At 40.7% G+C, this 12440-nt stretch overlaps 1 protein-coding gene across 1 annotated transcript in view; it reads right to left on the reverse strand.

Annotated features, from left to right (window-relative positions):
* The window catches only part of LOC110969664 (protein Niban 2-like), a 52424-nt gene extending 45032 nt beyond the window's left edge, over positions 1–7392 (reverse strand). The window contains exon 1 of the mRNA XM_051950674.1: positions 7113–7392. Coding sequence (XP_051806634.1) covers positions 7113–7167 — 55 coding nt within the window. The 5' untranslated portion in view covers positions 7168–7392. The remainder of the gene's footprint in view (positions 1–7112) is intronic.
* Between the last annotated feature and the right edge of the window lie 5048 nt (positions 7393–12440).

Genomic DNA, 12440 nt, shown 5'->3' on the forward strand with positions numbered 1-12440 from the left:
CCAGAAAAAAAAAAAAAAAAAACACTTCACGTTAGGATTTCCTGTTTCCTCGCCCATCACCCACTGACCACACTACTATGGGTCTACATATAACTGCACCAAGAAACTCTTTGGGAATGTGAGCAATTACATGTGTGTTTATGTGGTATGTTCAAGTGGGACTCCTGATTATAATTGGAGAATATGATGTTGTTTGTTTGTTGTCTTGGAGGATGCTTCTATAACCAAAGTCCTTACCAACAGCATTATTTTACTTAGTAGCAGTTACATAAGCAGCAAGTTAGTGAACTGCACTTAACGCGATCTTCGTCTGTCCAATAAGTTGTCACCTTGAGTCCCGTATGAAATATAATGACCAACTTAGGAGAAAAAAAAATAAGTTGAGTCACTTATTAGATTTTATAAAAAAATTTCCAAGAGGGTCCACAATAGATACTCTATTAACACACCGACTTTAAGGAAAAAAGAAAGTTGCCGTTTGGTGGTTTTGCTAATGTTACTATTCACTTGTATGAAATCTGAGATAATGTAATAGTAAATCAGATTGTTTTCTAGAAAGAAATTTTAAAGATGTGCGTTTCACATTTGTGTATATTTATGTGTGCTTAGAGGCTACTGCTATTCATGTATTCATGTATTCATGCAATTTCATGTTTTCCATGAAAACTCACACTTTTTGCATAAGGGTTTTCTAATCATAGGTTTTTCACTATTGTAGGCCTTAGTTTTATTTATTTATTTTTACCTCTAATCACTATATTTCAGTGTTTTGCAGTGCACTATAGCTGGCAGACCTACATTTTTAGCCACAGCTGCCCTGGGGCAGACTGACTGGCAGCCAATCCACTCCTACAACCCCTCTGACCACCACCAACATTACACAGCATACACATTCATACACCAGTGTAAGTGGCAGCACTGGAGGTAAGGTGGGTAAAGTGTCTTGCATTGGACGAAGGACTCTGCCCCCTGAGCCACAGCCGCCCCTAATCTAAATACTTCTCTGCATGTTACATTGCACACATACAGACAAGATGTTTGTGTAGATTTTGTTTTTATGTACTTTTGATTTACTATTGAGAAAACAAAAGGAATAAAGTTTTAACAGAAGTGGCAGACAAAGCGTGTCTAAATAAATGTTATTGTGTTCTTACAATGCATCATATTGTTCATATGGTTTTACTTTAGCTCTGAGTCAAAAATGATTCAAACCATGAATAATAAAAGATGGTTAATTTAGAATATCCATCTTAAAAAATGCAGTGGCGTGGAATAGGTAAGAAAGCACAAAAAGAGGCAATAAAGTAGACATATTCCTGTGTAAAATATAGTGGGGTCATAATTGACGCCAATCGGTCATTTTAGTCGTTAAAATAGCTTGGTCGCTTGAGGGTTAAAAATCAGCCGTTTCTAGCTACAATAGTCATTTTCCACATTAACAATGTCTAGATTGTATTTCTGATTCATGTAATGTTATCTTTATTGAAAAAAAAATGTTTTTCTTTCAAGAATAAATAAATAAAAGGTTTATTTGTTCTTTATTTTTGGGGACCCCAAATTTTTTAACTGTAGTGTATAATCAAAAATTTAGCAGTTTTAAGCTGCTCTAGCCATTTGTCCATTTTCAGATCAAAAATCCATCCATCCATCCATCCATTTTCCTCCGCTTATCCGGGGCCAGGTCGCGGAGGCAGCAGGCGAAGCAGGTCGTTCCAGACGTCCCTCCCCCCAGCAACGCTTTCTAGCTCTTCCTGGGGGATCCCGAGGCATTCCCAGGCCAGACGAGATATGTAATCCCTCCAGCGAATTCTGGGTCTACCCCGGGGTCTCCTCCCAGACGGACGTGCTCGGAAAACCTCCAAAGGAAGTCTCCCTGGAGGCATCCGTATCAGATGGCCAAACTACCTCAACTGGCTCCTTTCAATGCGAAGGAGCAGTGGCTCTATTCCGAGCTCCTCACCCTATCTCTAAGGCTGAGCCCAGCCACCCTACGGAGGAAGCTTATTTCGGCCGCTTGTATCCGCGATCTTGTTCTTTCGGTCACTACCCAAAGCTCATGACCATAGGTGAGGGTTGGAACGTAGATGGACTGGTAAATCGAGAGCTTCGCTTTACGGCTCAGATCAAAAATATTGAGAAAAAGTTCACAGCACCAACCACACTAAATACAGAGAAATCACTTTAGATCGTCCCTTACTAAACAAGAAAAGCACTCAGAGAGCGTAGTACTCTCAACGCTGCTCAGTCCAGGGTTCTCGCCAGCACATTTCAGCGTAATTGCCCGTTACGCTGTCGTAACGGCCCGTTACGCTGTCAGTTTAAAATATTGTTATGAGAGTGTGTGGCTCCGTCATGAGAGAGGGAGAGAGAGCAGCGTTTGTGAGTGTGAGAGAGGAGGAGTGCGAGATTTCCGAGTGACCCTGAATGCAGCGCGAGCGAGAGAGACGGCAGTTCGGTAGAGGAGGAGAGAAGGTGTGTAGTTGCTGGGTTGGCGGTACTGTGCGGTTCAGCCAATGTTGATAGACAATAAAGGCTGCAGTGTTCTTCGATACAGCTGGGCTCCTGTGTCTTTGCCTCTACGGCTGCTGATGAAGTGAAGGGGGTTAACCCCGGGCTTCCTGACCACGGTCGGGGGCCGAACAGGAAGGGTTAACACTGCGATTAGGGCCGCTGCCCTGTTATTTTGACAGATAACACCATGTGCATTTGTTTTTATCGACTGGGTGCCTATCTAGGTTAATTTATGTCTCCCCACCTCAGCCGTACTTTCCTGTCGATTGACCCGTTCCCGTCTATTGCGCGTGCGTGCGAGAGGACCTGCCGTTACGCTGAAAAAAATCCTGGTGAGAACCCTGCAGATAAGTCCTGATAAGCAGACAGCAATCAATTTGTAGCAGGATCGCAATCATGTGATCGTCAGCAAGTAGCTGACGCAGTGTTCACTATTTGTCATGGTTACAGTGACACCGTGCCGATATTTCGCAACAATATGGAAATCCTTAACAAATCCCTACATCCAGACTATAAGCCGAATCACTGCCAAAATCTAATGAGGTGGTCCTTCTGTCATTTTTGACCTTCCCTGAAAATTTCATCTAAATCCGTTATTCCGTTGTTGAGTAATGTTGCTAACAGGCAGACAGACACCAATAGTCACATAACTCCGCCGCGTTTCTTGGCAGAGTCATTAGTTTTGCTGTTAAAGCCTCCCTACACACACTGCATCATGTCAGAGGTGAATGACACTGCCAGGCTTTCAATAAAAAAATCTAAAAATATTTTCCATATGAAAGTCCACATGCAGTCGCCTGACACGAGTGAACTTGAGTATGAATGACAGCTTTAAAAAAAGGAAATTAGAGTTTGGATGTGATCTGGGTAATTTCCACTTTCTGCATCTTTCTCCACTGCTCTACAGAGAGAATTCAAACATGCTGCTTGCTGCTTAAATATTCTTTTGCTCAGGGACTGTTATTCTACACTGTTTCTCATCAGCAGTCAGAGTATGTTTTTCTGTCAGTGAGATGACAACAGATAGGTGCAGCTCATTCATCAGCTGATCACAGTACAAAGTGAAGAAGCCATCTGTGAACATGCTTATCGTAGATCTGATGAGGAGTCCTTCCACAAAACGTAAAGTATTCTGATATCTTGGCTTTTTGCATTGCTGCTTTTTCACTATGTCAGGAATTAACAAAACGACTGAATTCATCAGTGTGTATGAATGTGTCTGTGCGAGTGTGTTTGTGAGTATGCAATGATAAATCCAGGCATTTCCCATGAAGCAGGCCAGGCATTGGGGTTTTCTTGGCTGCAGAGACTGTGTGGCGCTAGCTGTGCAGCTCAAGGCCTGGAGGAGGTTTTCATCCAGCCACATACACACACACACGCTCTTTCATGCATTCCTCAGATTCCACATCTTTTACATCTGTGTGCCTGAGTTTGAACTGACCAGGAAAGGGAAAAATAAAAATAAATAAATAAAAGAAAAGAGTCGCTTGCCCAAAACATAGCATTTGCTCTGCATTTCTTTTTAAGAGGTAGTCAGCTGCTCCTAAACCATGCAGAAAGCAACGCTGGAAAGCCAGTCTAAGACCAAAAACTGAGTAAACCTGAAAGGTCAGAGCAGAGACCAGGTCATCAGGATTTTGAACATGTTAAAATACGGAATTGTGCAGAAAGTAAAAAGAATGGAAGAAGCCTTGGACTGTGTTTGTTTCCTGTTATGTTTCTGCTCCTGCCAGGTAACACATGGCAGCTTTGTAACATTTTTCTCATAATCAGTGTACTATGGTAATAATTAAATTACCACACAGCAAACATCGACTCCTTGGACCCCTTGAGGATCTGGGGCAGGGCTAGATATCACACTCAGGTAGCGATCAAAATCAATAACACCAAGTATCGCATACTGACATCAAATGCTGGTTTATGCGCTCATCAATGATTTTCTGATTTTGATCAATTAAAAAAAAAAAAGAAAAGAAAAGAAAAGAATAGCCTGACTCTAAAAACACTCAAACTACAACAGAGACTGACAGGAAAGTCATCAGGTTTGGACCACATAAGGCATCAGCACTTGCACTGAAAAACTTTAACTACAGGGGGTCCTCGGTTTATGACATCATTGACCTACGGCGTTTCGTCGATACGTTGGAACCGGTTACGTGGAACTAGTTGGCGACCGGATGAATACATCATCATGCAGTGCTATAAGATGGCTTTGTTTACATTGCCTGGCTGTACACCACCTTGGATTGTGCTACATTCGCGAACTTCTTGCCCTGCATTATGGCTCCCAAGCATAAATCAGACTCTTCTGATGGCAGCGGTTCGAAGAAAAGTAAAGTCTTCTCCATCGAAGTGAAATTAGACATAATTCAACGCTTTGAACAGAGCGACCTGTACTTATTTCAGCTAAAAAAAAATATTTCAGCTGATCAGAGTCAGGCTGCCAGTATTAATCAACCCTTATTATGCTTTCTGGCTGTCGCCCTTTCCTTCGTTATATTTTGTGCATGTAAAAGGTCTGGAAATTTGCCAGTCCGTGCCAAATGGAGGTATTCTCCCCATTCCACACTGCTCTTTGCCTTCCTGACACGCCTCATTTTAAGTTCAGGCTTTTCTTCTGTTATTTATGTCACCATGTAACACATTTGCATAACGCCTACTGAGCAACTCGTTTGTTTGCTTTCAGACAAAGAATGAGCAGCTTCTTCGGAGTTGGTCATTACTTCTATGGTACGGTGGCTTCTGCTTGGGCTACATTTCGCTGCCGATACTCATATCTGTTAATATAGTACGCAAGCAACATTGCAACGATTTCCTCTTCTTAATACTGAAGACATCAAAATTATGAATGAACACCTATGGAATTATGAAGTAAACAAAAAAAAGACAATTAAACCTGAATATGTTTTATATTTTAGATTCTTTAAAGTAGCCCATTTTTGCTTTGATGACAACTTTACACACTCTTGGCATTCTTCTCAATCAGCTTTACGAGGTAGTCACCTGGAATGGTTTTGAATTAACAGCCGTGCCTTGTCAAGAGTCTATTTGTGGAATTACCCGCCATTTTAATGCGTTTAAGACCATTAGTTGTGTTGTGCAGAGGTAGGGTTAGTACACAGTGGACAGCCCTAATAGATCACTGTTGTAATCCATAGTATGGCAAGAACCAATCAGTTAAGGAAACAGAAATGACAGTCCATCATTACTTTAAGAACTGATGATCAGTTAGTCCAGAAAATTTCAAGAACTTTGAATCTATCCTCAAGTGCAGTCGCAAAAACCATCAAGCGCTATGACCAAACTGGCTCACATGAGGACTGCTCCAGGAAAGGAAGACCAAGAGTCTCCTCTGCTGCTGAGGAGAAGTTCATCCGAGTCACCAGCCTCAGAAATCACAAGTTAACAGCAGCTCAGATTAGAGCCCAGATAAATTCTGAGTTCTAGTAGCAGACACATCTCTACATCAACTGTTCAGAGGAGACTGACCAATCAGGCCTTCAAGGTGTAATTATTGCAAAGAAGCCACTACTGAGGACGAACAACAAAAAGAAGAGAAACATCAGTCAAAGACATTAGACCAGCGGAAATCTGTGCTTTGGTCTGATGAATCCCAAATTTGGTTTCAACCGCCGTGTCTTTCTGAGACGCAGAAAAGGTGAATGGATGGTCTCTACACGCATGGTTCCCACTGTGAAGCATGGAGGAGGAGGTATGATGGTGTGGTGGAGGTGCTTTGCTGGTGACACTATTGGGGATTTATTCCAAACTAAAGGAACACTGAACCAGCATGGCTACCACAGCATCCTGCAGTGACATAACATCCTATCTGGTGTGCCCTGAATGTAGAAATTATTTCACCTGATAGCTATCTGCAATGTGGTTTTAACCTCACAAACCATTCACACTGAGATATTTAAATTATATATTTTAAAAAAGTTAAATAGATGACAATAAGTTTTGAAATTGTTGAAAAGGGGAACAATATGGGAGTGTTCATTTCAGCTGCAACACTTAGCTGACTAGTCAGTTTGTTGGTAAGAGACAATGACCTATCTTGATAAGTGGTTAACCATTTCAATACATTTTCAAGCAAATGTTCCTTAGTTCCCTGTCTTCGGTGCTTTTCTTCAACTTGCTTCAAAGTTATAGACTTCATTTTTAAACAGTTACCCTCCAAAAAAAACAAAAAAAAACAAAAAAACAATACTCTTAAGTAAATGTGTGAAGCACAATATCACAACATTTAAGATTTCCTTTGTGGCTGATGGAGTACTGAAAGGAAACTCCAGGGGTGGGCAGGAAATCAGTCCCATTTCTAATCTTGTGTCCAAACCCTCTCTTCCATCTACAACACAGCAGGATCCATCCAACGACCAGTACGAGCCTTCTGGTCCAGTACCGACAGCACAAGGAAACAATACCAGTTGGAAAAGTAAACTAAAGTTAGAAAATAAGCCTGTTGTCACGAAAAACCCACCAGAGGCGCCAGAGTCCCTCTGATAACTGGACTCACTCTCACTTTTCTGAACTCCTTCACCTTCATAGACGCACATGTGTTGAAACTTCAAACCAGTAGGTGCAGACAAACTGCTGCTTACCTGAGATCAGTTCCCGCTTGGATTCATCCAGGTGGCTGGAAATCAGGTCCCCCATCGTGGATTCAACTCAACGTCCCAGCCTCAGTCCAGTGCAGGTCCACAGGGCGTCCCAGAGGCACACAGAGGAGACTCCTGGACTCCAGCAGCTCCTCCACCTCAACTGACCGCAGACTGCAGCACCTCTGGCCGTCAAACGCTCAGCCCGGGGTGGTCGGAGAGCCGAGGAGAAGTGGTCAGCAAACAGACTGTTCCTGGGAGAGACACACCCTTCTTTAAAGAAGGGAGGGACTCCCACCCTCAGCGACGGTGCATTCAAGTCCTGTGGGGAAACAGCACTCTTGTTCATCTGGGCCGAGACCACGATTAAACTTTCCTATTATCTTCACATTTACTAACATCTTTAATAATTTGGGTCAGTTTGACTCCAGCAATTCAAACCCCAAGAAAACAGTTATAATCAAAATTGTTCCCAAAGAGTGTCGGGTACTTTATGTGTGTTTGTTGACTGCCTAAATAGGCCTTTTCAAACAAACAAACCCGTGCACCCACTCCCCTCATACTAATTGTTCCTTGTATGATTTCCGAGGGGAAAATCCTGATAAGTCCTCAGTGGTGGATTTGTAGTCGGATCACAGTCATGTGATCGTCAGCAGGCAGCTGATGTAGTGTTCACTTGTTATCATGGTTACAGTGACGCCGTTTTGCTATCTCACAATGATACAGAAATCCTTCACAAATCTGTGGATCCAGAATACAAGCCGCATTACTGCCAAAATCTCATCAGGTGGTCTTTGTGTCTTTTCTGAACTTCCCTGAAAATTTCATCTAAATCTGTTTTTCTGTTTTTAAATACTGTTGCGCGCAGATGGAAAACAGCAGGACAGACAAACTCACATCTATCATCCAGATTGTCACATAACTCCTCCATGTTCCTCGAGGGAGAAATGAAAAACAATTTCTGTTATCAACAAGATTAACAAGCATTATGTTCAGGATTGATCTGACTCCAGGAAAAACAAACACAATTTCAAAAAGTTCAGGGCCCAAAAGCTTTTTGAAGATTATAAAACTGCATGTTAAAATTACAAAATACTAAAACATCCGGTTGTTGTGTAAATGGTTTTGTCCTGAGACCAAATCTAAAAAAAAAAAATAAAGGAGAAAAGAATGTTTGAAAATATTTTGAAAAATACCAAATAAGTCTTGAGCTCCCCCTAAAATGCCATTTTTTCTCTTGTCCCACCCATCTGATGACCAAATTGAATCTCGAATAAAACAGTTAAAATGAAATTTTAAATGCCTTTTTTGATATTATTTTTTTCATTGATGTCTCTTGTAATTGTGGCAAAATTTTGTTTTTAGGAAGGAACATATCCCACAACATGTTAGCATAGCCTTTTTAGCTGGTACAAGAAGAAGAAAACAGTGACTCACATGATACACTGGAATTAACATCATCAAGCAATTTTCTAAAAGAATGTGTAGAGCAAAGCTGTGTCCTCTCTCTCAGTTTCCATCTTTTCATCCCATTGTCAGCCTTGATTGAATGTCTCACTCTACCTCATATTATCAGGATCAGACTCATTCTTTGGACTGTTTTCCATCAGTCAGTTTGTCCTCTTGGTCAGCAGTAACAGCTAGCTAAATATCTAGCTTCTACTGCTGAGAAAAAGCTAACATTAGCATGGATTAGCAACCCTGTTACTGTGATTAGAGTAGGGTTAGCAAACAACACAGAAAACATGGAATAAAAATGGTACCATTGATGTGTAAGCTGAACCAATCAAGCCTTTGACAGGTTATTGCCTATTATTGATTAATATGGAGCCGAAAATTGGAAAAGAGAAGGTCTATTTTTCAAAAAATTTGAAGCCCAAATGTCCTCCAATTCTGGTATGACCCAAAACACGATGACTGATTGTCTGTCCTGGCCTCAATGTGTTGATGTATGTGGACGACACGGTGATTTTCACTCAGGGAAAGAATGTGGTGACAAAACCTCTAAAACGCCTTATTCAAGAGACAAGACTGGTTAAGACTGAACTATCTCATGCTTACCACCAAAAACACTGTTTTTATGATGTTCACCAAAAACACCATGAAGCATCCTACTGAAAAATCTAGACTCACCAAGCAACCAGTGACACAAAGCGGATCCTCTGTGTTCTTAGATGGGGATGAATTGGTGATGGCAACTCACTTCAAGCTCCTTGGGGTTGTGTTGGATTTCAACCTCAATTTTAAAAAACAGATCAAAGACATAACCAACATAATAAAATTTAGCTTAAAATTTGATGCAAATTCAGCCTTTCATGACCACAGAAGCTCCTAAATCCTCCCTCCAATGCGTGATCTTTTCTCACATCGAATACTGTTTCACAACCTGCTCATTAAAAAGTGTCACTGCTCTAAAACCTGTTGAACAGCTTTATAAAAAAAAACATCAGAGTGTTTGACAAAAATCCACAGTCATTTCATCATTGTGCAGTCTTAAACAAATAGCAATTCCTAAGCCCTGAGAATTTCAAATTATTTTAAACTGCTTGCATAATATATAAATCATGGGATGGCCCCATCACCCCTGGGGGATTTTATCAAGAAGATATAATTTTACTTCGCAGTCAACCCTGCTACTAGCTTCACTAACTATAGTCCCTGTGTCAAAATTAACTAAGATATGATAAAATTTTATTAATCCTGAAGGACATTATTTATTATAAGGACATATAGATATACAGTGCCCTCTTCTCAAATTCTTATTTTTTGGAATATTTCCTCCACTTAAATGTTTAAGACCATCAAACAAATTTAAATATTAGACAAAGATAGCCAAAGTAAACACAAAATGCAGTTTGTATATGATGTTTTAATGTTTTAAGAGTAAAAAGCTGTCCAAACCTACCTGGCCTATGTGAAAAAATAATTGCCCCCCTTTTTCAATCATGAATTAACTGTAGCTAATCACATTTTTGGAAAGCGAGTTAAATTTCACTGACCACACCCAAGAATAACCTCCTTGTTCAATCAAGAAATCACATCAATAGAACCTGTCTGACTAAATGAAGTCAGACAAAAGATCTCAAAAAGCTGCAACAAAATGATCCAAATAAATTCAAGAACAGATGAAAAATACAGTCATTGACATCTGTCAGTCTAGAAAGGGTTACAAAACCATTTCTAAAGCTTCAGGACTCCAGAGAACCATTATCCACGAATGGAGAAAACATGGAACAGTGGTGAACTTTTCCAGGAGTGAAACAACGACCAAAATTAACCCAAAACACAGAGAAGACTCATCCAGGAGAACACAAAGGAACCCAGAACAACATCTAAAGCACTGCAGGACTCCCATACCTCAGTTAAGGTCAGTGTTCATGACTCATCAATAAGGAAGAGACTGGGCAAAAATGGCATCCATGGCAGAGCTCCATGGTGAAAACCACTACTGACCAAAAAGAACATAAAGGCTTGTCTTACTTTTGAAAACAAACATCTGAATGGTCCCCAAGACTTTTGGGAGAATATTCTATGGACTGATGAGGCAAAATGTTTTGGAAGGTGTGTGTCTCATTACATCTAGTGTAAAAGTAACACCACTTTTCAGAAAAAAAACCCCATCATAGCAACAGTCCAACATGGTGGTGGTAGTGTGATGGTCTGGGGCTGCTTTGCTGCTTCAGGATCTGGATGACTCGCTGTGATTGATGGAACCATGGATTCTGCTCTCTATCAGAAAATCTTGAAGGAGAACGTTCAGCCATCAGTTCCTGACCTCAAGCTGAAGCTCACTCAGATTCTGCAGCAGGACAACGATCCAAAACACACCAGCAAGTCAACTTCTGAACGGCTTTAACAAAAAAGACAAAATAAAGGTTTTGGAATGGCCTAGTCAAAGTCCGGATTTGAATCTGATTAAAATGCTGTGGCATGACCTTAAAAAGGCCGTTCATGCTGGAAACCACTCCAGTGTCGCTGAAGTTAAGCAATTTTGCAAAGAAGAGTGAGCCAACATATCGCCACAGAGATGAGAAATCCAGCACTGCTACTGACCAGTGTGCCCTGCAGAGGGTGCTGAAGTCAGCAGAATGTACCATGAGTACAAACCTCCCCACCCTCCAGGATATCCACACCAGGAGTGTGGCAAGAGCGAACAGGATCATGAAGGATCCTGAACACCCTCTCAACGAACTGTTGGAGTGGCAGCGACCCGGCCAACGCCTTCTCCTTATCAAAGCAAAAACAGAGAGACTCAGAAGGAACTTTTTCCCTCAAGCTGGAAGGACTGTCAACTCTGACCTCCAGTCAGCCTCTCACAAAGAATGACTACAGACACATAACTGTACATATTGCAACATTGCACATCACTCAGACTGCACATTCTCTATCTGAATGCACAGCCTCACTTTTGCACATCTGATACCTTTTACACTGCGTACATTCCATAAATATCACCATTCTAAGTGTTTTTATTTCTTGTATTTTATAGATTTACCAATTTGTATTTTTTGTATTTTTTATATTATTTGTATTTTCTTTCTTATTTAAAAAAAATTATTTGTATTTTTTATTTTTACCTATTCTAACATTTCGTATGTATAAAACCTGGTAGACAGTCACTGCATTTTACTGCCCTAATGTATGTGCATGTGACAAATAAAAAAATCTAATGTGCTCATGAGTGTAAAATGTATTGGTGAGATGGTATTTTTAAATGGCGCCATAAATGTCGGTGGATAAAGTAAAACACTAGATGACAAGGTGATGCCCAGTCTGTAGAGGATTGGCAGAGGAGGAATATTCCAGCATGGTAATGAAAAGCACACTTCCAAAATCACATGGATATGTGAAGAGGAGGGATAGTGAACACAAACTAAGTTTGAACTGCCAGGCAGGAGGCTTAGAAGAAGACCAAAGAGGAGGTTTGTGGATGCAGTGAAGAGGACATAAAGTTAGTTGGTGGGAGAGAAGAAGATGCTGAAGATATGACCAGATGGAAGCAGATGATTAGCTGTGGCAACCCCTGAAGGGAAAAGTCGAAAGAAAAGGAAGAAACTTCCAATCTCACAAGAGACACAAAATCTCCCCAGATATGTGTGATACACTGGTATCCTCCATGCTAAGGAACATTGAGTCTGTCAACAAAAATGAATTGGACATATGAAGTACTAAAAAAATAAAATATTTAAATCGCAGTAGGGAAAGGTGTACTGACTACAGCTGCACTGAGTTCTTATGTGGGACATGTATTATTAATACAGTGAATCTAAACTAATAGTTTTTAATTTCACGAAAGAGCCAATGGCCTACTGTTCAACTTAGAAGTAACGC

This window comes from Acanthochromis polyacanthus, chromosome 7 (assembly GCF_021347895.1).
Source record: "Acanthochromis polyacanthus isolate Apoly-LR-REF ecotype Palm Island chromosome 7, KAUST_Apoly_ChrSc, whole genome shotgun sequence".
Classification (NCBI taxonomy): domain Eukaryota; kingdom Metazoa; phylum Chordata; class Actinopteri; family Pomacentridae; genus Acanthochromis; species Acanthochromis polyacanthus.